Source organism: Dermacentor silvarum, chromosome 4 (genome assembly GCF_013339745.2).
Source record: "Dermacentor silvarum isolate Dsil-2018 chromosome 4, BIME_Dsil_1.4, whole genome shotgun sequence".
Taxonomy (NCBI): domain Eukaryota; kingdom Metazoa; phylum Arthropoda; class Arachnida; order Ixodida; family Ixodidae; genus Dermacentor; species Dermacentor silvarum.
The window spans coordinates 30544834-30571978 of NC_051157.2; the positions used below are offsets into that span (position 1 = coordinate 30544834).

The window sequence follows — 27145 nt, forward strand, 5'->3', positions numbered from 1 at the left end:
GAGAAGGCCGCCGGGCACAATAGTGCTAAACGCCAATCGTAACACACTCGCGGTTTACACTATATAGAGAAGCTGGATATCCTATGCTGGCCTGCGTACTTCTGACTTCGGCGTTAGTCTTAATAACGTAGCCCCTCGATTACAGGCAAATCATACGCAGGGCCTGACGATCTCAGGTAATGCCACGTAGCGTGAGTAGCAGAGGAGGTTATGTTTAGTCGCAGTTTGCCTACTTTCGTCAGGGTCAAGTCTGTGGTGGCGACATATTTGACTGCACGGGGAGAGAGTTCACAGCTAACCTTTTATCTTTTTCTTTTTCTTTTTCTTTTTTTTACTTTAGTAGCAGGTAACCCTTACAGCAATGATGAGAAGTATGAGGAGGGGGTAAAGGTGCAGCGTATCTCTTGGTTGCTGAAGGATTGTCTTACTTTAGCAGGAAGAGGAGTGATAGGCAGGTGACCACTTCCGCCTCGTTTGCCACTCGCCTTAGTTCCGCACACTTCTGACGCCCTCTCACACGAAGACGAAAGCGTGCATATTAAAGTTATCCGAACGTGACATTTAATAAAAAAACGTAATAAAAAACTGAGTCGGAGAGTACAAAGATGTACTATTCGTTGAAATGGTCATCATGAAAAAACAACAGAAAGAAAACGAAAGAAAAAAATGTCACAGTTTCGCCCTAAGGGCGAAGCAATGCATGCGATAGCAACACAGCAATGTCATACGAAGTAAGGTGAGCGGCTTTCGTAGCAATATGAAATGTAGTAACATGAGCTGATTAAGTAAGCAGGTGTGCTGCGGCGTAAGTAGACCAACATGAAGAGACTCGATGACCACGAGAAGGCGCGTGTGAAATGGTGGTGTGATGAGAAGCGCTTCCCGTGGGCAGCGCGTGCGAAGGGACACACCTGTAGCGCTGCACTGCCGATCCGGGCAGCATTGCATGTGTAGCGTGCGTTGGAAAATGTGGCCCGACTATTACTAACTGAATGAACAAGCGTGGTGTGCGCGCGCACAAACAAACATGAATAGATCACACTGAATGACTGCAGACAACGACCGTCAAAACTCTGGCAGCAAGCGGATACGCCGCAGCGGCGAAGGTACGTGCGGTCTATCGCTTCAACGGAAACTGAGCGGCGAATGCACGGCGCATAAAGGTCAGAGCCGTGTGGAGTATAGAGACGGTGCGAGCGAGCGACGAGCGCGGTTGTTGGCAAAGTTGAAGTGCCCCCCCCCCCCCTCCGCTCCCTCCGGCGCTGGCTTCCCGCTTCCTTGCTTGCGCGTGGGAGATTGAGCGCGTTCGCTCTCCGTGATTGCGCGCGTCCCCGCACGCTTCCGCTCGGGCATACGGCACGCGGCGAAGATTTTATCTATAGGGAACCTCACGGCGACGGCGACGGCGACGACAGCGACAGCGACGCCGACGGCGACGCCGGCGGCAGAAATCCGGTTGAAGTGTCCATATAATTGCTATCGCAATAAAAGGGAAAAAAAAATAAAAAGAAAACAGCGCGAGAACGGGTCAAGAAAGAAACAGGTCGCAGCACACACTACAAACTTGGTGTCAGCGCTGCATCCGTGTCGTCGTTTTTGTTCCGGTCCCCCCCCCCCCCTTCCTCCCTTCTTTTTTTTTCTTATTTTTTGTTACCTTTTTTCGAATCCATCTTTCACTCAATGTCGATGAAAGATGGATTTTACTGGGAGACGCATAGTCCTAGGGCAATACCAATTTAGCGCTTTTGTGCAGGAACAGGAAGGCCTCGGGTAATGTGACAACGTCTCCTATTGGCATGCCTCTTAGTAAAGTGCTTTTCAACACTTTTCACTGCCACGTAACGCTCGTGCATTGAACAATAACTTTTTTTTACATATGCAGATACAGAATAAATAAGCTTGACGTGAACACTTTCTGTTTGTTGTTGTGGTATATACTCTTACAGTTAACCTTCACCGAATCATATTACCGTTGTGCCCTGCTCGTAACCGTCAGGTATTTGCGGCCATTCATGTAAACTTTCTTCGCATTTTCTCTGCAGATCGGCACGCTTTCTTGTCAGTACAAGCCGTGGCACGGAACACAAGGAGGTCGGGCAGTGTGTGGCTTCTGCATTGTCTCCCGTTCCATTCTTCCCGCGTACGACCACACACTAACTTCACGCTTTTAAATCGAATCAGCGGAAGTTCTTTGTCCTCAGCTCTGTGGGCTGTGCATAGGACGAAACGCAGGGGCGGATGTAGGCATCACGCAAGAGCGACCCATTTAAGACGACTCGCTCACGCGCTATCTCCCGTCGTGCCGCTCGGCGCATGCCAGAAGGGGAGAGGGCTGAACTTCTCAATAATCTCCGCCGCGATCTCACGCGCAGATGTAGGGCGCTGCCAAACGACGCCGCAACACAGTGAAGTTAGGTTTGACGAAAACCATTTAGCGTACAAACGGCAGCACATCCCGAATACCCTGTAACTTTGCCTTCGTTGTCCAGCATAGTTCTCGTCTGGACCGGAACATGTTCGGCGCTTCAGGTCTCATCTCTCATCGTCTGCTGTTTTTAAACAGCTGGGTTTCGTGTTTCACTCGACGTTTTGCGTATTCCTTTGTTTAAAAAGGCCAGCCTGCCAGGAGCTGTGGGCCTTGAAAATTCATTGATCTTCCATAAATCCCTGCATTATAAACGGGAGATTCCTTGAAGTCGTTGTAAATTTCTTTCCGGCATATAAATATATTTTCAGAAGATGGCATACGGCTCACTCTGGCGGATATAACCTTCACGGCTGTGTTCACCCTCGCAAGCATACGGTGTATACAAACAAGAGATGATACAAAGGGCAAACGCAAAGAGGGAGATATCAGCATTGAATGAGATCGGTTTCACTGACCCTGAGTCAATAGCGTGTCCGCGCGTTCGAGGGCTGCGGAAGTCGGCACAAGTTTTAGAAGCGACCGAGGCTGGCAGACCACAGGGCGTTCAGCGAAGCGGACGTTGCACACGGTCGGCCGTCTTAATGATCTTTTGTGCTGCGGAATATGGCAGCGTTCCGAGCTGGAGATCGCGGTCTCTTATCGGATCGCACTGGAAGGACGGGCCAAAAGGTGATCGCAAAACCAAGCTCCGAACACAGATGCAACGCCTCCGATCCGGTCGTTAAAGATCTCGATAGCCTGGGAGTGCCTCGCTTTTCTGGGAAGTGTTATTCAGACACCGGTGCGGCCGTTCCGGTCCTTGACTAACGCGTATACGTGTACGCAGCTCTGGTTTGCGCGCTATATACAAATGCGCGGCGGCCCATTGTTCGTATAAAACTGGCGCTGCCGTTTGGGCTGTTGTGCGACCGTGCGCCACGGCGTCTGTTAACTACGTTCCGAGGCTTCGAGCCCTGAGAAAACGAAGAGAGGTCGTTGGAATCACGCTTTTCTAGAGCGTCGAGGCGAGTGGCGGCTGCCCGAAATGCGAGCACAGATGCAACGCAAGTATACAGCGGCGGTAACCCAGGAAGTTAACAACGGTGGTAACCAGGAAGTGGAAGTAAAAGCGACGTTTCAGGCGCACGCAGAAGGATAAAATGTTCTGAACCCCGCCTCAACCAGCTGGTTGCTCGCGCGATGCCATGTAATCGGGTACGCGTGTTTCCCGGCGGGCCAACTCTCACTAATGTCCTCCATACCCCCTCAGCCTTTCGCGGTCCCGTACTTTGGGAATGTGGGGTAACAACAATGGAGTATTTAGGGCTAAGGACCAGGGCCCGTATTCACAAAAACCTTATACGCTAAAATTGTTCATAAGAGAAAATTTCAACCAATCTTGATGCCGGACAGGACATATTATTAGCCAAGGCGGCCGGCCAATGGCAAACACCACTTACGAACAAACAGCTTTGTGAATTCGGCCCCCGGGGTCAAAGTTACGAATCTTTTCGTTCGCAAGATCTTTTTGTGATTAACCGGTCATCTTTACTAGAGACATGTTCGCTATTTCGATTGAACAGCGTTCGCTGTTACGAAACACTCTAACATGTAACAACTGTGTTTTGTAGGCGGGATGAATGATTCAAGAGCCGGGCCCGTATTAACAAAAAGCTCTTACTCTAGAATTTTTCGTAAGAGCGAAGTCTGGTCAATCCTGATGCTTGAGTTAGTATTAATGGTGGGGGCCGGCCATTGGGAAAGAGTACATACAAAAAATGTGGTTGATCCCTCTTATATAGGAATTGGTATAGAACACGAAAGTGAAACGTGTCTTCACAGAAGTAGTGTAATGTTTATTGCACATTGATATATAATGTCTATTGGTGTTTTGTGGCTAAAGCGCCCTTAGGCGTTGATGCACCCACGCTGACGCCTGGTGGCACGTCTCCTCCATCACGACTACCAACGTCGATGACCATGAGCAACCGTCGTGCATATGGAAGCTGCACTACGCTGCACACGCTAGCACAACACGAAAGACGAAGCACGTAACTGACACACTAATACAACGCGCAAGACAAAGCACGTAACTGAATCGTCACCGAGTCAAATCAGCGCGTACAGCGCGTCGTAATTGCAGCCTCCGCGATCAACTTCAGAAACATTTTCAGAGCTAATTGCGGAGGCCACGCTCCGCTGTGCTGAGTACGGTGAACGCCACCTAGGTGCGTTGGTAGTGCTTCTTGATGCCAGCGTCCCTTCGAATGCTGGCATCGAGGCGTCGTAGTGCTGAGACCACCGAAGCGTTCACTGTCGGTGCGCGTTAGTGTCATAATGCAGTACTTCTCTTTTCTGCTCGTAGGCGGCGGCACCGCCCCGAGCAAGAGCGCGGGTACACGGAGGAGTGTTAGATCAATGCCTCCTAAAAAAACAATGCCTGGGACGTCGCTTGCTTTGCCATTGGAGGTACGCTGCCGTGCGTTGCGAGCTAGCGCCGCGTGTTGGCGCTAGCGACTGTACTGCCGGAGTGACGCTGTCGGCAACGCTGTGTCGGCGCAGCTGACTACGTTACAGAAAGTACGCTACAGTGGCCAGAATCACTGTAACTATACGCGTTGTGCAGGCGGTTGCTTGCGCGCTCGTGGCGTGCATTTGAGGTGCGGCGTAGAGCGCGCGCCTGCTGCGTGACAAAATTTTTTCTTCGAAGGAAGACCAGCTCTGGGCCGTCCGGCAGAAGATGCCGGCCGAGTCCAAGTCCTAGCTTTTTTATAAGCTTTTTTTCGGCCGTCTTTCGACAATGCCGTGTAATGAGTTTTGAAGTTTTGAGCATTACAGTCACTTGGCAGATTTTCGAAGAAGAGTTAAAACTTTGTAAAGATTGGTAAAATCGTGGTAAAAAAATGCGTGGCGAAATCGTGGAAAAAAAAAATGCGTGGCGAAGAGAGCTACGCTCAAAATTTATCTCGTCATTAACTCCTGTACAGCGTCGCGTCGCTAGCGCGTTGGAGATAAGAACGCTGGCATTCTTTCTGCCGACGGTCAACCGTGCATGCTGTGTTCGCCGCTGCCGAATAGTTTCGCCAGAAGCTCGCTTATGGACACAAGTTCGTCCAAATAAAGGCTACTGTTATCCCAAGTCACCTCCTCTCTTTGCCAACTGACAAAGACCGCCACTTCAACGCGACAATATGTAGCATGAATGTCGTCTGGTGAAGCAAAGGTCACGGTAGGCAAAGGCGGGCGTGCGTCGTCTGCTCGAGTTACCATGGCACGGCGACGCGCCGCCGCCGCAGGTGTGTTGCAAGCGTTCGCCGCGAGAGGATCTAGGGGTTGTACTATGTGGAGAGGAGGAAAACAGAAAGGGTAGGGCGCCGCGTCTCCGGCTCACGTCCCAGGCATAGTTTTTTTTTTTTGGAGGCATTGGTTAGATATATAAGCCGCGTCTGTGTAGCTCTCCGCAAATGCGTTTGTGGCGCAATGGGTTAAACGCTCGGCGATCTATCGTCGCGGACCGAGAGGTCGTGGGTTCGATTTCCAAATTTTGCATGTTTGTGGAACTTTTTCTTCTGGTTTCTTTCTTTGTATTATGTTCTATGACGTATTTCCGTGACGGAAATACGTCAGTGAAGTCTTGGTGGACCCCGGCATAAAACACTTTCGTATTAAAAAAAAATGCTTTGTAAATTCAGCCCATGGTCATTCTTGGTCTCAGTCAGAGACAGCGACGCTGACAGCTTGGCGTGACCGAATTTTAATGGAGGAATAGTTCGGGTTTCGGTCTTGAGCAAGGTGTTTACGGTGTCAAGTCTCTACTGACCAGCGAATAAATACTAGCTACAGCGATCAACAATGCAACTCCGCGTCGCGTTCGATAGTTGCTTTCCGAGAAGCAAGCACGCCACTTATTAGAACGCGGGACTCGCTGACTGCTGCCCCAATCAAGGGAGACGTCTCATATGAACGGTGTCACCGGCCACATACATGACTTGATCGTCTAGGGGAAGAACGACCTGATTAAGATGTCGACCCTGCAAGGACAATTCGCGCACTCCCGCCATCGCTCCAGCCGCTTTCGCAGAAGCGACAAAGGCTGCTTCTGCTCAGGGGCGGAGACAGCTCCGAACATGTCGTTGGAATGAAAGGCGACCAGTTTTTACACTACGTCTTGGTATAATACTGTGCAGTATTTTGAACGCTAGGTATAGTGTCAATACAGCAGGGTTAGAGAAACTTCCGATACATGCAGGCGCCTCCTGCGCTGAGCGATAACATTTGTTAGACGCTGAAACGCGGTCACTCGAGAAAGATGAACAGGTACACGTGTCAGTATATAATGTATAGCAATTATTTTCACCTGATTCAATTTGATTTGTATCATACGTCGTTCATGACAAGCTGACTCTCGCGATTACGTAGGCTACGTTATGTTACAATTCATGCGATAACGCGCCTTTTCTCATGAAGCGTTTCTGCGCACGAACGGTTTTATGAACATAAGATCAGATTAAAAGAGGTTTTCGTTCCTATAGGGTTTCCGTGACTTGCCAGTGACTGGCATGTATCGTTAGCTTAACAGATCAACAGATCTCGGCAATTGCAGCACATTTAAGCAGCACATCCTAACCGTTCGCCAAGTGGCGAGCGCAGCAACGACACTTGACGACATTCAACAGCTGCTGCCAGCCGCATAGCGTCTCTACCGCTGCATGGTTTTGATGATCCAAGGCAGACCAGCCTGGCCCGCGGCGTTGACGGCGACTAATCACGACGAAACCGCGCGTCACCGGGCCTCATACTCGGCATATGTGCGCGTGTGTGCGTGAGTGCGTGAGTGCCACCACGCAAGGTCGTATCATCCGTCTCCTGCGCCTTCGACAACCCATCAAGGCCTGTCTCCTAGCGGCGGCGGCATTGCCACCGTGTGTCAGGCGCGCCGAACGAGAAACAATGGTCCCGGGTCGCGGAGAACGGAACGCTGCTGGAGGCACCGGCGGGGACGACGTATCAAGGTTCTGTTTCCGAAGGACCTCTAAACCGAGACGAGAGTAAACGGACGGTGGAGGAGCGACAATGCGCTTTCCGGACACCAACCCAGCGGCCAGATACATGTAGCTATAGCTCCACAGAGGACGCGAATGACTCTGAAGACGCGGTGTTCAAGAGTAAAGAAGAAAAATAAAGTATAAATTTGAACGCTTTGAACGAAGCGAAAGCGTCACGCCTGACGACGTATCGGAGATTCCGACAGGGTCGAACACAGAAGGCGAGCGAGATTGCTAAGGCCGAGACCGCGTATAGCATTCACGCATCACTAATTCTGCGGAGGTCCCTGGAAAGGCACCCCGCGTTTATTTGCAAGGTGACAGGCGACGACAGCGAGACAAATATAAACGACAGTTGCTACGACCAAACGCATCCCGAAACGCTCCGTGTCCTTGACATGTGTCGGCCTTTCTCGAAGTCCTGAGCGCAACTCCCAGCGTGCCTGCCGTGGCCACCGTTATCGCTCAGGTATGGCTTATATTTAGCAGCGTGAAAGCTTCGTTTACATTCGATAAGCGTTTAAAACACGGAAGAAACCTTACTTGAGATGGGCCCACCAAGAATACAGGGTATAGGGTGTGCGTACATCAATTAAAGCCGTGACATGAAATTCTGAAGCCAAGCACTTTTAGTAATCTAGTTTCCCTGCATGTGCCGCTGCCCCACCCCCCTTCCCCCCTCCTCTCGTTATAAATTCACCTCCTGACCTCAGAAAAAAAATGTTTAAGAAAACCTCCTTCCGTGCCGCAAAGGGGAAGTACAGATGAGCTTTCTCGAACAGCGTATGCATGCATATTTGAACACGTGATTGCTTCCATACCGGAACACGTCATTAAGTCGGCACAAGATCGTGGTGACATTGCAAACAGCCGTGACGACAACTGCACGCTTCTTGTACTACGGTCACTGCACGAGCCAGTCTAGTCGACGTGCTCAGTTAAGATACGTACTCTCTCAGTTCAAACCGTGGCAGGGACGTTGGAGCAGCTGGAATCCACACTCTGTGCCTATATAGTCGTTTTGTTGTTGTTGTTGTTGTTGTTGTTGTTGTTGTTGTGTTGTTGTTGTTGTTGTTGTTGTTGTTGTTTTGTTGTTGTTGTTGTTGTTGTTGTTGTTGTTGTTGTTGTTGTTGTTGTTGTTGTTGTTGTTGTTGTTGTTGTTGTTGTTGTTGTTGTTGTCGTCGTCTCGTAGATGGCGACGGCGCCTGCCAGAAGCGGAACGTATCCGGGAGGAAGGATTGGCTATGTTTGCCTTGCTTGATATCATGCGAGGGCTTTTTTTTTTTTGTAGCTTAGTAGCAGGCCCGCGAAGTCTAAAGAAAAACGGTGAAAGGCCTGTTACCCTCCCTCGCCACTTTTTCTCTTACTTTCGACACTAATTGTATGAAAAATAGTGAACGCCTAGACTAGGGCTTTTCTGCATAGCACATGAGGTGAAGCTATGTGAGGAAGCCACCTCAACGTTACCCCAGACTCACTTGCGTATTCTCATCGTTGTTCACACTAGAGTGAGAACTTGATTTTGGACTGTTCCGAAATGCGGATGGAGAATTTGTTGCCTTGTGCTGACGTACCTAACCGTGCTTGAGAAGTCAAATCTCTCTAGCTTAAAATTTTAGCACGAGCTTGTTCAAAGCCACTGATCACGCGAAGTTCCACAAGAAGAAATCGCGAACGCCCGAGAAAAATCTCCGTGGCCTGTTCAGACCTGGTGTGAAACTGCCTCGCAGCCGTTGGCCTGAAACGAAGGCAACTGCGGGCATGATGCCAAGATGTGAGAGTCAAGCGGCTTGGTACAAACGCTTCCAGGGAAAAGAAGCGGCTTGGAGGGGAGAGGAAAGGAGTTGGGGTAGGGTTGGAGAGAGATGGCACGTTAGCACGGAGCCAGTGGCACTCCGCTTCTGACGCCGCCGCTAAACGCCTAATGGCGAGCCTCGCCATTCTTCTTCCGTTAGAGGCATTAAAATACGCGTTCGTAAACAGCCACAAAGCATGTGCGCCACTCATTTTGTGCGGCACATTTTGCTTGATTTATTTCCTCCTATTGTTCTCTTCGTCACTCTTATCCTCCTCGGACAGGCATGCTTTCCCGACAGACACCGGTGTATGGCGCGGCAGACAAAAATGTCGCTGGTGAATAAACAATAATCATAGAAAGATAAATCGTCCGAGCACCGGTCATCTGCGTCCTGCGGTATACATGAGCTCTTCAACAGGTAGTGTTTACGTCAGTACGCAAAATGCGCCGTGACAACATTAGCGCCGACCATCTCGTTACGTCAGAATGAGTCACGTATGCGGTCGTTGCGTTAACAAAGAAACCTCGCTTGGTTGTTGTGTGGCAGCCATTCGGAGCCAAAACACTCGTCGCACAAAGAGTTTTAAAAAGATGAAAGAAAGCGTGTCTCGGCATACAATAGTGCACGAGGGACATTATCACCATCAAAGCAACGGAGGATGTCGGGTATTCTTATTGCCTTGTTAGTGGCGCGTCTTCGTCAGCCCACCAGCATCATTCCGTTCCTTGGGCTCTGGCCAGCTGTTAAAGGAAGTCCTTGAGACAAAATCCTTGACAACAGACTTGCGCGTTTTTCTAGGGTGCCTCGATACTGCGCCTCACAGAACGGCGACACTGCTATCGAGGTACCCTACGTCTTCCAGTGTGTTTTGCGCCTTCTAATAGCCAGCGTCGTAACCCACCGAAACACGCCTCCTATATTAGGTATAGAAGTACAGGGCGACACGTACATGTTGTTGTCGTTCACATTACAAATCATTTCTGAGAATCCTGCAGGGAAAATCACTCTAAGTCGAAGGAAATGAACCCTCCAATCTCCTTCGCTAATGTCTCACAAACAGCTCCAGGCCGCTTGGCAGTGAAGCCAGTGATTGGAACGTATGCGTACCACCGTTAACTACTGTGCTCTCACGGGTTCGGAGAGTTAAGTAATCATTGAGCATTGCATACACAAACTATAAGAACAGCAGCTCAACAACAGCCAGTGACTATCCAAGGAGTAAATGCATCATTTGGTGAATCATTTGAGGAGGAGTAGCTAGATCATTAGCGTATAGGGTGATGGCACAACAGTGGTTCAGCTTGTCGCTCAAGGAAGATACCGTAGACCGGAAATCACGCTCCCGGCTTGTTGCAGCCTATGCTGATGTCATGAGCTCGGGACACGCTGCGTTTATCAATCTGAACAAGATATGCACCGCATCTTCAAAGAACAGAAGCTATGTTATGAAGCCCTTGTCGACGTGCCGCCTTACAACGAATTCATCTACGAGATTCCAACATCACTTATCTGCCAAAAGGTCTGCATGAACTTGGCAGAAGCATGCCCAGTCTGCTTGCCAGGCTGAAAACCGCGTTTTACTTAACCCGACCCGTTTGGTAAGTTATGAGAAAACGTGGTGGCATAGACGGCTCGCAGCCAGCGACGAATAAGTAGATGCTTTGTTCGCGCGCTTCCTTTTCGCGTCTCGACGTAGGTATATAACTAGAATTTTTGACCGCCAAAATGAGCTCCTGTAAGCGCTGCCATATTCAGCTGTTTCAGCCCGACTCGCACGTCGACCCACTCGCATCAGGTGCATTTAAACGAGAGAGAGAGATAGAAAGAAAATTTAATGATGAAAAAGGCAAAGAGGTAGGCCTCACGTACATTCCTCTAGCCATCGACTATAGGCTGAGGAAGGGGGAAGAAGGAATGAAAGATGAACATGGGTGACGATGACAACAGGGGGAAGACGCGAAGCACATAATGGGCACGTCTACTCAAAGTCTTGAGTCCAGGCCTGTACTTTAAAAAAAAACTCAAGTAAGGAACCTGGATACGGAGAATGACTATTGTGATCAGCGCATCGTTGCTCCTATGGTGCTATGGTGACGCGAACTACACATCCGTTCTATTGCAGCAAGAATGAAAATTAAATCGGTATTTCGACAGCGCCTAAATCCCGCGCAATAAAAGCCTTGTCGAGAACCAATATAACAGTTGCTTGGCCCCATCGCCTACCTCTCGCCAAAGGTGTCACGTGTTTGCGTCGGTAATCTTGCCTCAGGCACTTCGTGGGAACTGGCTCTATGTGATAAAGTGTAGACTGAGATCTCAAGTCGTTTCCCAATGCGCGACAAATGGGCAAGCGCTCTCCAACCTGACGATTATGCGACATGTTTGCACAAGCGTACGTCATCTCTACAAGCGTTTTGCGCATACAGCGTAATGCTTCTTTGTGTCCGCACATACAATTCTTTGCAACCACGTAACTACAGGTAGCCTTGGCGGTTCCGCGCAGCACGAAAGCGATGAAGCGCGTGAAAGAAATAATGAAAAAAAAAATAGAAGCAGAGTAAACAGAGAGGACACGGATGGGTCGACAAGAGAGCATCGCTTAGTCGTTATTCGCCATGACCATATCAAATCGGAAACACGTTTCACGGTGGCAGAGGTGGCCGTAAAAGGTCCTTGCAACAGAAGATGGCAGGCAGCGGCCGCAGCCGGCGATTGGCGTTCCGTATGACCCGCATTCGGAGAGGGGAACACTGAAAGCTGCCGGCGCTGTCGGGAAAGAATCATCAATGGCGGCGCACCGATCGAGAAGAATCGGAGAAACAATTGAGGCTCGACGTTTTAGACAGGTGAACACCACATAATCTACAGAGAAAGCCCAAAGAAAGCACAGGTAAAATGAACATACGAGTTAACGTTAAAAATTCATGGGATTTTAACGTCCCGAAGCGACAGCAACACAGTTGGGTTGCATTCATGTTTTATGGGACACGGCACACACAGGAGCTCGAGTCCTCTGCGTTTCCTTTCTTCGTCATGCTAGCCTTCCGCGCTATTCCCAAGACATGAGCAAGGTACAGCACACACACAACTGTACCTCGACCGGACGCTGTATCAGCACTCGTGGATCTCACGATACACAAACGCTTTCGGAGCCGACACTATATACATGAACTCGGATGGGAGAGAGGACCAACGCCCACGTCGGCAAGCTTGCGGTTCTGCACTCCTGCGGAAGCTCCGTTTAACACGATTATCTCAAATCTCAGACATAGTGTTGTGCACTGCGTTCCGGCAAGTAACAAGAAGCGGCAATGCTGTTGCTCTGTTGTACCAGACTATATAGAAACCAGTTTCTCGTGTCTTAAGTGCTCGACGAAGCGGGAAAAAAGGCAAGTAAGGAAAAAAACAAAGAGGGATAAAAAGAAAAAAGAGCGATGATGAAAAACAATGGAAGCCCGTTTCCAGCTTGCGGTGTAGGTGTGACAGACGGCGTGCGCCGCTCGAGCGGTGCGGATCGCAGGGAAACCTGCCCCGGCAGCGCGGAGGAAACGCCCGCGTTTTACGGTTCCGAGAACATGCGACGGCGACACGCGGTTTTCCAGGCACGACGACCGCGGCAGCGGAAGTTGGGCGCAACGAAAGGGAAAGCGCCTCTGTGTGTACGAGACTGACCCAGTTGGGACAGCCGAACCCTATAGCGGTTTGTAGAGCACGCCGCGCCTTGCTCGGCTATGCGGGCACAGTCAGCACAAACGTATAGTTACAGAACGCACGTGACTGTCCGTACACGACGCCGAATTCAATCACCCCTCTGGATCTTAGAATTCGGAACGAAGCGCTGAGCTTGGAATCTCTTCTATAGCTTAGCGGAACACGCTGGCGAAGGCAGTATACTACAATTCATAGGGATGATCGACAAACCATGCACGAACGGTTTTTAGCCTTAACTGGAGTTCGCTGTGCTGCACGTGACCGTGTGCTGTGATAGTGCGTGGTGATCGTGACCAGCTGTGGTTGTGTGTGTCGGTGCTGTCCATTTCTGTATATATATATATATATATATATATATATATATATATATATATACTTTCATTGCTTGCTACCTTACCTTGCCCCTCAGTCTCCCAGTAAGGGTATCAAACGAAAAACGAGATTTTCCGTTCTGGTTAACGTTCCTGTCCTTCTCCGTTCTTTCGTATGTGTCTCTCTCATTTGTATAGGCCGAAGTGCCGTCCCTAATAATGCGATAACTCGGCCTCTCTCTCAGTTGCAGCTAGAACAAAGAACCTGTTTGCTCGTTTCCTTCTGCATGTGACTACTCTGAGCGTGGCATAGAGAATAGACATATCGCTTCAAGAATTCGTTTCGCCTAATTATGTAGCCCCCTTCATTTATTCAACAATTTAAGGTTGTGGAGAGGCCGTTGAGATATCCTTTGACATTTACAATGTCACAATATAAAAAATAAATAAATTAATTAATTAATTAATTAAATGACAAAAGACACAGCAGAACCAGCATATCGCGGAAGACCCGAGAATGGAATGGAGTGACAAGCCGAAAATACGGGTCCACTGGCTTCGCAGCGACAAGGATTAGGCGCTCGACAAAAAAAAAAATAATGCTTTGGAAATGTTGCTCATTCGCGTGTTCCGGGGACATGGCAACTATCTCTCTCTCTTTTTTTTTTTTTTTCGTTCGTGCTAAAGAAGAGAAGGAGTGTTGATTGCTGTAGGTGGACCTACCCTTGCAAAAGTTTGAGCGCCACCTATCGAGTGCAGAAGAGTTTGAAGATCGCCGCACGGTGGTTGAGACCGGCACCCATTTTGCACCTTCTGATGCGGCCCTATGTTTTCATGGCCATAGCCACGTAATAAATGTTGCGCGCATAAAGCATGCCATACTATGAAACAAGTTATCTCCATAATATTCAAGTTGCTCTCACGTTTTCAAAGAACAACAATTTTTTTATATACTTTCATCAATGACCTCTGATGCTTTAGCACACCGGCTCATTTTCTCAAGTGAAGGTCACGATCAGGACAGGAAAACGGAAGTCGGCTTTAGTTGCCGGCAGTGTGGTTTGGATGAAAATCGTAACTCAGAAGCAAGTGCTGAGACACTGAGGTCATCCTCTCAATAAAGACATTTTCTACTATACTACTACTTTGGACGAGTTCTATCAATATTGCCTTAATTACTCGCTCTTAAACTGAGCACAGCAGCAGTAATCTCTACGGCCACATTAGGCTATACCAAGCAATGTGAGCTCGGCTGAAAGTGCCACATTTTACGTCAAGACGATGCGCATTGTATAACAACCCAGGTGTAGACACAGCCTATGGAGCACGTACCCTGTATAACATATTGAATAAAGCCGGGGAAAATTGGACCTCGACCTCACGATTGCTGCTATCGCTCTATATATATATTTTTTTTTCATTTTAATATGAAGATTGTCATAATCGCGCCAACTGCACTTATATCTTTGTTATCAGGTGGCTAATCTCAAAGCGCTTATTTCGTTTTGCGCACGATCTGAAAGGCTATTAATTTTGGCCTAACTAAGCAAATGAAACAATAAAAAAAAGGCAAAATCGCACGCACGTGCACCCCAGAAACGAACACGGAACACCATCTTCGGCAAAGCATCCACGCTCCGCACGCTCGGTCGCGCAATCTCGTCTAGCCACATCGCAACACGCTGCTGAGCGCCAATGAGTGCTGCTCTATCTCTTGGCCAAAAATACGCGGACAGGAAGAGCGCGGAAATCTGGAAGCGGCCGAGTGAGCGCCGTCTGCACGTCGTTAATCAAACTCTTGGCTTCCTACATTCCCACAGCGTGCTTTGCCATGACCGTAACCGCCCGGGCCGCTCCGCGGCACCCTATGCAAGGCGACTGAATGGAACCGTACAAAGACGACCCGCTGTGCTCGTTCAGCTGCTGTGGCTTTCAGCGACTCAGGTCGAGGGTTTGAGTCCCGACCTGCCGGAGAGAACTCATTTTCATGGGGGCAGCATACAAAAAAAAAAAAAACGGAAACTTCAACGATTGCTCCGACTCTGATCTCAATTGCTGCGACAACAGATGGAGGTTCTCGCAGTGAACACCGCCGTCTTCTATAGAACAGCTTCGTCTTTGCGATGCGCACCAAGTTGTCTTCGTCCGCTACGGTTTTGAGCCTGTCATGGCACTCGAAATACATGTGCACGGGTGCTACAAATCTAAGAGGCTGCGTGATGTATGACAGTCCAAATGCACGAAAGCCCATAACGCTATCGCGCAGATTTGGCTACCGCGCCTAATCTGCGGGATAGCGACGTGGTTAGCATGCCTTGCTCCCAAATGCCCAGTGCCACAGTGACGAACGGTCGATCCTCAGCAGTGGCGGTCGGAAAAGGTTTGTTTTTATTAGCCATGAAGCAGATTATGATGACAGCCTAACGTAAAAGATGGGACGAATGGACAATCCACTTTAAAGAGCCTAACTGCTGCCGCCCACTAAAACGTCTGTCTATGTAAATTTGGCAGTACAGCGTACGTTTTTCTTTTATTTAGAGCACCAAAGCCTCTGTGCTCTTGATTAAGCCTCTCACATGGCCATCTGCTCTGGTCCTTCTAGAACTTTTGCTGGTACAAAGGTGCAGGAACTAAGCGGGACGGTGCATTAGTATTTTTTTTTTTTTATGTAGCAAAGTGGGAAAGTAAGCTCTATTATGGCCGGCTATCCCTGAATTCCAAATACACTACAGAGGCAAGATTACCGAAAACAAAAAAGAATGAAGAAAGAAATCTCAACACGCAGTAGACACACAATCCCAAGACATCATGGAAGCAGACAAAATGTCACTATAAGGGCATTAGCATCGGCAGCATAGTCCAGTACCTGGGACAGTCATACATCATATATGAGAGGTGGAGCCCACATAAGTCCTCTTATGTGCACATATATATGCAGCAACCATATTTGCCAATAAAGCTGACCGCGAGGTAGGCCAACACGAGACAGTGTTGTTCACGTTCCTGACATTCACGTTCCCGGATACGCGTCTCATGCACTCGCGGAGGGACTTGCGGAGGGATACTTTTGACAGAAGATGACGACTCAAGTGGCCAAAATTGATCTGCAGCTCTGCACTGCGGTGTCTCTGATAGACCAATTAGAGCGGGTCAGGCACGTTAAACAGCATTACCTATACACGTGCCGGAAGCACTGTGAAAGCGGGAGCTCAAGCCAGCTTCGGCGATGTCACAACTTGCTTCCCGGTGTACGATCGAGGTCAAATGAAATGCGAGCAATGTAACTCAAATTCGAAGAGCAAAATATAATAGCCTTAATATAACTATCTGTTATTAGTGTTCACGTTCAAGCGCTTCTGCATAGATTGAGTCAAGGAGGAAGCGCCTGTTTAATCTTGGGCGTGCCCGTACAACCAGCGCAGACGCAGATCTAGATATGTGAACATGGTTCGTTTCGACTTCCGAAGCGTGGTCATCCCATTGGACAAGTCAAAATCAACCGTGCTATTATAAACTCTTCCTCGACCACCGTTTCCTCTCTTTATAATAGATATTTGCGTTCAAGCTCGCTTCATTTGTCCACGATGGTCGTAACCTACGGCCAACAACGTCTGCTCGCGAGGGCACGAAGCGGACGCAACCATAACGAGTGTATTCTGACGCGGAGGTCTTTGTTACGAGTCTTCATCGATAAGTTAACGTTCTAGCAAGAAATTAAGTAATATGCAGTGCACGCAACGCTGACCACATGAAAACCACCTCCTCGTGTGCACTGTCTCAACGGAGCTCTGACCGTTTGTAGTGAGACAGCGTACAGCGCTCTTTTCCGTCCATCTTGGCTTTATTTCGCTCGAGGCACAAGCGTGACGTTTGATAAACGGTCCTGGGCAGCTACGCTTAGCGGACTCGCGGTCACCATTGGCCGGTCGTGCTCAAAATATTAGATGAGCTCTCGTCACCGCTTCCTTCGGGACGTTGCTGCCCTTGCAGAGTTAGGCAACTGCTACACAGAAACACCTTCCCATGCCATTTCTGGCCTATTGCTTCTTTTTTCGTGGAAAAAGAAAAGAAAGAAAAGGCGCTGACGCATTCAAAAAGATGCGCGTGCTGGTTATATACTTTGAGCCCCTAGGGCTCAGAAGAAGCCGAACGAGATTGAGTCACAGTCAGCGCTCTCGTTCAACAGGTTTTCCACACGAAATGATAATAAAAAGCTTTGCTATATCAGAATATGCGGTTGCCGCTTCAGGTCATCTTCCTGTCGCGTATTTTACTGACTTCGCCCTACATTAAGTTTCGTCGGCGTACAAACGTCGGCGTGCAAACAAGAAAGTATATAGGAATTCTGTTGTGCATAATGACTTGCGATGTGGCTGGACGTTTCAGTAGTGATGTGGTGTTGAAACGCCGTAGTGAGTGGCGGCCGGGTTACCGATCGCCAGCCCATGCATCCGGCCGTATTTTCCCTGGCACTTCTGAAACCTCTTGCTTCGCCTTGCCGGGAAAGCCAGCTGGTTGCTAAGTCGTATTCTTTGTGAATTACGCACATCACCGCGCTTTTAGAAAAGAAAAGGTCGCAATCGAACGATCACATCAGTTTCTCTCGCAATCTGTATCGGATTAACTCACCGATATCGAATCGGTTTCTTTCGATGTGTGTCAGATGTGTCGACCAACAATGTTCACACACCCACCCAGTTGCACACGTGACCCTGGTTGTCTATTCGCGCCCATGCGCAGTGGCCCAAGTTGTATAATCGGCAAGGCGACAGTTGCCGGCAGTCAGTGCCAGCAAAATGGGATGAAAATAGGTAAAGAAAGCTTCGCTTTAAAAAGGACATTCTCATACGCCGTCGTTGCTTTTTGCCCGAAAACGAAGAAAGGAGTTATTCTTTTGCACAGCAAAATAAAAAAGAAAACAAATCAACTTCCTCGTTTGGCAAACCACTACCATCCACGGATATCGCATCGCCGCTAACGCAGTCATCCGTGCGCGGAAAACTGACGCCAGCGAGAAATTATTGCTCGACCACGCACGAACAGTCGCCCCTGCAGGTCGCGCTCTAGCGCGACCACGGAGCGGCTATAAAGGCACGGATGAATGATCTGTCCAGACTCGAAGTATCTCCGAGCACGTACCCGCATATAAGGAGAAAAGAAAACCGCATGAGAAGGAGTACAAAAGCAATCGATTTACGCCGGAGCACGACGTTTTTTACCCTTGTGCATACAAACGCCAGCGGTAAAACATTGCACAAGACACCGTTCGAGCAGAAAATTCCTCCCGCGTAAAAAAGCAGCGATGGCGAAAGAGGTCGAGAGGCAGTGATCAGTTGACGCCAACGGACGCGGCGCGACGGAGATTGACCATGTGGCGCCGTTGTTCCGACGACGGGACCGCCTCTGTGAGAGCGCGGTTGGTTTCTACAACTCATCGCGGCTAATGCGCGGACTAGCAATATACTGGTGCATAATGAGAGGTATTGCCCTGCTACCGACCTGAGCCTTGATGTACAGACTGCGATGATTGCTGCTGAACCGATGACTATACGATAGCAGCAGCACGAAATGACATGGCCCGAGACGAGCGTGTCTATTGATCGGAACATGACGTTTTGCCGAGCACATCGTATATTATAACAGAGACCTTGGGGTTTTGTATATGTTACTTCTGACTCCATGTGGTCAAAGGGGGAGGATTGACGATTTGCCACTAGACCTACTGCACGTATAAACTGCCCGCTGAGAACAAATAGTGCGTTTTGACGCAACAATACAGGCGCATGCGGATTGAGAGCGTTCTAACTCAATCACCCATCACTTCGCCAAGACAGGGCAATGCAATAAAGATCCATTTTATTTCCCGGTTTCGCGCGTTCGTCACGCAAGGGCCCGTGTTTCACGCGAAGGGGCAACTTCTTCCACCATCGTGGCCATCGCGACTGTAGCAAAAGCTCCTAGCTGACATGTACAAGCACCGCAGCTCCACGGACATACGTCGCTACGATCTGTTGCTGTTCTAGACCAAACCTTTATATAAACGGCATGGCGCTAGCGATCTCGTAAAACCTTAGTGGGGGCCTGGTTGTGGGGCCCTTAATGTTGCTAAATACGGATATAGGTTGGCAACAATGACTGGCCGGTGAACCGCCTGTTGCATCTCTTTCCGTGATATAAGTTCATACCACTACACTTCCCAACACCCACTGCAACTATGAAATGCCATTAATTAAGTCGAAAGCACGATACACATCCCCTCGAAGAATCTTGTGGCCTCTGGAAGTAATAAATGCTAAATACAATCATGTGAAAATCATGATCTTGGCAGTGCACCAAATAGTAAGCTTCGCACCGTCGTATAACGCCGGAAAAACAGTGCGAAGTGCTCCACATCGCCAGTCTCTATACGCAGCCTTTACAGACTGGGGAATGTGTACACTGTGTCTCGAAAGCCGAAGCTGGCGAGTACGCCGATCTCCTTTTAAAACTCCTGCACAACTTTCTTCTCGCATTCTACATGTCGGTTATTTGGAAGGTGAATATTAGATGTGGCAGGTACTATATACTGCACTTCACAACGCTATACAGGTCTCTTCAAGTGGCTCGTGGGCTTCTACAGCCTTTGACGTCCACGATTTCGCTAGTCAACTTGACTGGACAGTGTACGGTCCTGTGACGTGACGTGTAAACCACTGTCAGTCCATTGAGAAATAGATTTAGACGGCAAATATAGCGTTCACGAATAATTTATTCCGCCTTCCCATGTTCATATTCTTTAGCCTTTACGTAGCCTACAGTCATCATATAGGCAAAATTAGGCAAATTGAGTAATGCTACAAGTTACCATACTCACAACTGACTCTTTGCACCGATGTGATAACGACCAAAATTTTAAAGAACAAGATGTCGAGAGGATGCACCTTAATCTGACGCAGTTGTTTTCGGCATATCGCCAGCAGTGAAGTGGGAGTTATGAATGGGGTCTGAATATGGCGTCCGTGACGTCATGTGAAGCTGTCTATAGACTGCCTCCGGACGTGGTCTTGTATGTGCTTACATACACACTACGACCCTAGGTAGTGCACAACCTCTCTACTGATTGTCTATAGCCGCCAACAGACATTGGCCATAAAGAGTACGTGAACTTAACAAATACATAGACTTTCTGTAAACTGGCCAAATTAATTCTTGCGACTAGCGTTGGCGATGGGCCGCTCCGATATGCGAGAAGGCATGTGAATTCCATCACAGGTTACTTCATCCCACTGGAGCTTCTGCTACCCTGCACGCTTATTTATTATGTGAATTGGAGTGTAGGACGCGACATCTTAAAAACTCAGGACGAGCAACGAAGAAGGGGTCAGGGCGAGAAGCGATGTTATACGATCGTGCCTCGCCCTGATGATGGCGATCTTCTTGAGCTGAAGGTCGCTATCGAGCGATTCGGATCGCGTGTGGTACATTTGTCCTGCGTTACGGCGACCGATCGCTTAATCGACCCCCGGCGTAATCACCGGCCTCATTTAAGCTGAGGATACGACGTGAACAGCACTTCTATTGCTACAGACATTATACAATGTGAAACATGGACGTCGCTCCCTACCGCATTCTGTACTCGAAAGCCGTGAACGACCCTCGCGGATATCTAAGGATATCTTCGGCTGAAAATAACGCTGGTATTCAGCAAGGGAACGAAATTACAGGGGGCAAGAGGTTAATGATATCTTGAGAAGTTGCACGGTACGGAAAGGCAAGCGAACAAAGCACGGACATGTGTACATGGAGATTGAGGGAAAAAAATTGCAAATTTCTACTGAAGTGTCGCACAATGACAGGAAAAAAAGAAAATGATGGCACAATAACTATATGCTCATGCGCATGGGAAGGAAGCGCCAGCCCGTCAGTCGTCGACACGCCTGGCCGCTATCGAAAGACAATGGTTTAGGGATCACAATTCTTATTTATGCAAGATAATACAGGACTGGCTTACGCTTGTGCTACGGCTACTGCTGATATGTCACGCCTCGACCACTGAGGGTTCACTGACAGCTGCAGGTTTGAAACGCAACTTCAGAAATGGCAGATTAGACTGCGTACAATGTGACACGATGATCCCTCCCTCGTTGAATAATGCAATACCTAACTACACGACGTTCGTGGCAAAATTCAGGGACATTTTTGCGTTTTTTTTTTTCACGTGCAAGAAAGAGTTACATAACTACTTGCTAGTCAGTAGATCTAACAAATGTGTCACAAGAAAGTCGCGTTATAGATTTACAGATCTAAACAGAAAGAAAGTGACCGTTATACACGTTTCCTGGTCCCAATCCAGTGGCACAACATGCCACAAGAAAATTCCTCGTCATATAAAAGTCTTTGCGGGAGAGACTATAAAGACTGCACAAGTGCATTAGGTTGCGCTAAATGGTTTTAACATGATATAGACAGTGTAGAAAACAAGGCAAATGGAGGCGGATAACGTAAGCGCTGACCATCAGTTCACGTTGACTGAATCTCAAGTCGGCAATCCAGTTGATAACTCAGTGCCCACGAAGTCCACCTCACGTGGCAGTTTCTTCCTAACTGTTTGTATAATGTTGGATATTATGCAAGCCTATTTCATCCGTGTGCGTAATAGAAATCCGACTGTTTGTTGGAACTGATAAGGCAGCATAAGCACGTTCGAGAGGCTTAAACTGGCAAAACTTAATTTCGAAATAAGCCCACGCTGACGGCGCGCCTATCCTCTAATGATCCAGATTCGCTTCTGATAGGAGAGTCCGCGAGCAGCTTCGTCGTCAAACGTGACCAGATTTTTTCTGATTAAAGGCGGTCAAAAGTCTACATGGGTATGTGTTCCACTTATTGTCTCTCTAAATTTGAACCGTTCCTAAGGGTGCGGTCTGTTAGGCCCACTGTTTCGATTAATAAGACATAACCGTAGTTTTTCATCGATATTGCGAACAAGAAACCCATATGGCCAGATTTTGTATTTTTAGTATTTGTATTTGGACGAGCGCATGTTTTATTTCAAGTTTGTGTCTTCCTCGGCCAGATTAGCTTCCATCAAACACTGGACTATGTTTCTGTTAAGGTATACTCGTTTTGCAGACAAAGAATCGAGCAAGCGAATCAAAGTTAGAGGAAGACGAGTCGTGCCATAGCCAAAATCTCGAGCTTAAGTTTCAGCCAGATCCCCACACTTCAAGTTGCGCGCTTAGCACTTGGTAAAACTCTATGTAGTTAACTAGCACGTATCAAAATGATACTAGCAGGGATTGCCGTTACTATAGTTGCAGGTAGTGAGGGCAGACAAGCTTAGAATGTCTAACGCAAAAAAAAAAATGTAATCGCGAAATGTACCTCTTCTGTCGAACTCGTGCGATGGTGATCTTCACGAGAGTAGCCGGAAGTGTCTTACTTGCAATCTTTACATAACTATACGTGAATTTTAAGGGGGGTGAGGGGTGGGGGGTGGTGGCAGTCGAGTAGTATAAAGAAGTGAAATTTTAGCGTGGATATCACATCGACGTTGACCAGAAGTTGGCTCTCACTTGCACATCCTAAATTAGGCACGATATTATGGAACCATGACAAAATATATTATAATAACACGACGTTAGAAAGAAAACTCCGGCTGAATTCACAAAGCTTTTCGTTTGCAAGTGCTATCTGCCATTGGACGGGCGCCTTCACTAATATGTGCAGTATTAGGATTGGCTGAACTTCGCTCTTACGAACTATTCTATAGCGTAAGAGCTTTCTGCAAATACGGGATCTTACTACTTCATGTTTTCTGCTCATCTTTATCTTTTTTTGTCATGAATACAGCGTCATAAACAGTTACTATTCCTACATCTTGTCCACAGTGCAATTCCAATTGTTGATTACACCAAGGAGGACGTGCACAATATAAGCAGTTGCATTTGCCCACACAGAACCACCCACTGCCAAGAAGCAAAGGCCACCCTGCCGGTAGAAACAAAGCTGTTGACAACACACTCGCTTCAGTTCAACGAACCAGTCGCGAGCGCGGAGCACTGCAGGAGAGCCTCGTGCAGGCACTGTCTTTAGAAGATCTGTGCGCGCATTCACAAAACTTATCTTACGTAAGATTGCTTCCTCCGGGGGCAGCGTTTAGGAGCACGACACCGAAGACAGCAATTAGCGTGATAACGAGACGGCGACGGCCAATCGCGCGCAGCTCTTACGTGACACACTGTGAATGCTGCGTTATACCAACAATTTTCCGTTCCGCGCTTCGTCAGTGGTTGAAGAGGCGCCCTGCCTACCTACGTTATCACCGCCAGGATCGACCAATCGTGAAAGATGGATGATAAGGAAGGAATAGAATAGAAAGAAAGGAATACATAACTATTCTATTCCAATGTAATTCCTTCTCGCGCTTCGTCAGTGATCCGAGTGGGGCTCAGCCTAAGGTATCACCGGAATCCGTCGCCGTCATGAACGGTACATGATGAGAAAACAATGGAATCGAGCGAAATAACTCACTACAGTAGAGCGATCTTGTCGCTGCTCAGAAGAAGCGAGGGGCGAGTGCGCGCATGTACGAAAAGAAAATTATCCCACAGAAAGCAGACCTTTCCAGCATTGTTCTCGTTACGAACAGCCCCGGTTGCATCCCAATCGTCTCTTCCGCAGCGGTGCTCGTCGCGACAGTGACTCCACTGGTGTGCACGCGTCGACACGTGAGGGCAGCAGCGAACGCGTTAAAAAGAACCATAAAGGAAGAACCAGCAGTGGTAGATAAGGAAAGCAGGAAAAAGGAAAGAAAGAAAACGGGATAAATATAAAAGAAGAAGAGGAAGAAAAGAGCAAAGTTAAAGCGTCCGAAACGAGGCAAATGGGCCGGTCCAGCCGGCGGCACTCACGTGGAGAAGCATCGCCGTGGGGAGCATTTCTCTTCTGAGGTTACCTGCCTCTGGCTGGCGCTGTGTGTGTGCGCACGGGTTTTGCCGGGCCGAAGAGCGCGCGGTAGAAGTGGATAGAGCACGGTTCTCGCTCACTCGCTGGAGGTTGACGCTGGTCGGTGGGGCGCTGCCGCTGAGCGATGTCCGAGCGGCGACTGGACCGGCGCGCTTTTTTTCCACCGCGCACCAGGGAAGGACGGCGGCGACAGCTCTCTCGGAAGGCAGCAGCGCCGCGCTGGTGGAGGGGGGGGAGAGGGGTGTTGCCGAGAAAGGACGATGTGCCGGCGTGGTGCGTGTAGCGAGAAGAAAGGAGTCGGCGGCGGCGGCAGCGACGTAAGAGCGCGCCGCGCGAAGTCGTTCATGACACGAGCCGCCCGGCGCGAAGGTCGGGTCGGCCGATTCGCCCGCCCTCCACGATGATGCTGGCAAGCATGTCCACTCCTCTCTCTCTCTCTTCCGTCCCCCTCGAAACGACGACGACAACAAGCGCGCGCGGGAGACGCCGTCACCGGGTCGCGTTGCAAAACGCCGGGCGTCAAACGCGACCGAACGAACGACCCGACGGCGATGTTTCGCCCAGCTGTTCCGGCGCGTCAGTTTCAGAGCTGAAGGATCCGTCCTCAACGAATACTAATACGCCCGCATCCGTCTGTCTGAGCTATGGAGTTTGTCAGAAGGACATAAAAGCGAACGTTGAACCAGTCTCGTTGTTAGATTACCCTTCTAGGGACTTCGCAACTATCTTATCTTCATCCTTTCACCCCCTTCCCCCAGTGCAGGGTAACCAGCCGGACTCAGTCCTGGATAACCCCCGTGCCTTTCATGTATCCTCCCACTCCCCCCATCGCTCTCTCTCTCTCGCTCCCTGTCTGTGGCTTTGCGACAGGATACGACTTAATTGCAGAAAAATTGCGAATGAAGGGGCTGTACAATTCTTCCGCAATTCGAATGTCCCGCTTCGGACGGGGTCACCTGCGCTGCGCCGTCCATGTCGGTGGTCATGCTCTGCCCGGCATTGCTGCCTGCTTTGAGTCAGAGGTCCGCACAGAGTGGATGCTACTCTTCCACAAGTGCACGTAAATCGGGCTTTGTGGCTCTTAATGGCAGGATTGTTGAATGGTACGAATGAGCGCCGTGTGGAGTGTCCGCTCCTTTTCGTGGTCCTTGTCGTAAGTCGCGCTGATGAAGCCATCAATATAAGCCGGTCACAATGCATGGAAATTATGTATCAAGGGCAGACGCGTACAAATATCTAGGAGTTCGGATGAAAGGGGTAAACAGGTATATGGAAAAACATGGAGGTAATCGAAGTGAAAGGTCGGAAAAACGTGATCATATTGAAACAGAGAGTGCTATGGCAGTAGAACAAATATGAAGTAGTATGAGGTGCATAGAAAGGGGTAATGGTTCCAGGGCTTACGTCCGCCATGTCAATGCTGCGCTTAAAATCTGAAGTAGAGTCTGAACTGGAGATTAATCAGAAGGCTACTGGAATAACAGCATGGGGGCGCATGGAATAACCACATGTGAGAATATATAAGGAGACATGAGCTTGGCATCGTTCAAGACTCGGTAAGCAAATAGTAATATCTGCTTCGAAAAACGACTCACGTATATAAACGAAAATAAACGGCCACTGGGTTACTTAGGCACCAGTATAGAAAATGCGTTGATTGACAATTGAGAAAAAGAATCAGGGGCGAATCCACAAAGCTTTTCGTCTAAGTTTTCTTCGCCATTCGCCGGCCGCCTTCAATAAAAATATGTGTAGCGCCAGGATTGGCTGAAATGTTCCTATACGAATAACTCTAGCTTAAGATATTTTCGTGAATACAGGCCCAGAGCCCGTATATTCACAAAGATTTCTTGCGCTACGATCCCTCGTAAGAGCAGATTTCAGCCAATCCTGATTCTATATACACAATGTTATCGAAGGCGACCATTCAATGGCAAATGACATTTACGAAGGAAAAGATTCATGAATTTGGTAGGCCGAATTCGCAAAGCGTTTTGTTCTTAAGTGCTATTTGCCAAAGGCCGCTAATAATGTGTCCAACATCACAATTGGCTGGCACCTGCGCTTACGAACAGTCCTCACAAGAACATTTTTGTGAATACAGGTCCTGAAAACTAACCAGTAGTCCTTACCACGGTCCTCTGCTATTATGCTGACGTCGTGGACAGCAGTGTGTTGAACGTGAAGTCAGAGATGCAGAATCATCATATTGAATTTGATCAATGGAGGGGAAGCCAGCCATTAAACTAGTACTTTACAGAACAGCAAAGAATGAAATTTTAAGGGAAACCCTTGATGACAATAATTCCAATGACAGCGCCAAGCCGTTCGAAGCCACATCAGTATGTCTGAAAACGAGGAGCTTTGGGAGAATATTTTTTAGGTGAATACGATTCGTGCAAAGCGTGAGCTAATTCTACAAAAATTATTCCACATGTTTTGGGAAAAACGCCCCAGTGTATATATCTAGCGAAAATGTAGTAGTAAGCCTTCCCGAAGGCGTTGAATATTAAACGAATCTGGGCCCGTGTTTACAAAACGCTCTTACGCTGTAAATGTTCGTAACGAAATATTTGAGCCAATCGTCATGTACATATTAGCAAAGGCTGCCGACCAATGACTAACCAATGACTACGAACATAAAGCTTTGTGAATTTGGCCCCTGCAATGGAGACTATAGTAAAAGAAGACTGGAAATTTTGTGACGTACAGGAAGAGAAAATCAAACTTTCTACTTTGACTACAGTGGGTAACTAAGTATACGAAAACGAATACTTAAATGCACCAAAAAGGTAAAAGAACGAGCTTGATGGGATGAGCCGCTTGCTCCGATTAAACGCGGATGCTCATGTCACGATCATCATCATCACAGCGCCGACCGAGCGATGTGAAAAAGTGGCGTAAATTCGTTCTTTTGGGAGTAAA

General features: G+C 48.5%; 1 protein-coding gene across 1 annotated transcript in view; it reads right to left on the minus strand.

Moving 5' to 3' along the window:
- LOC119449701 (uncharacterized) overlaps positions 1-24561 on the minus strand; it is a 99414-nt gene extending 74853 nt beyond the window's left edge. Inside the window, exon 1 of the mRNA XM_037712940.2 lies at positions 24166-24561. Within this exon, the coding sequence (XP_037568868.1) occupies positions 24166-24192 (27 nt within the window). The 5' untranslated portion in view covers positions 24193-24561. The remainder of the gene's footprint in view (positions 1-24165) is intronic.
- Positions 24562-27145: the final 2584 nt, after the last annotated feature.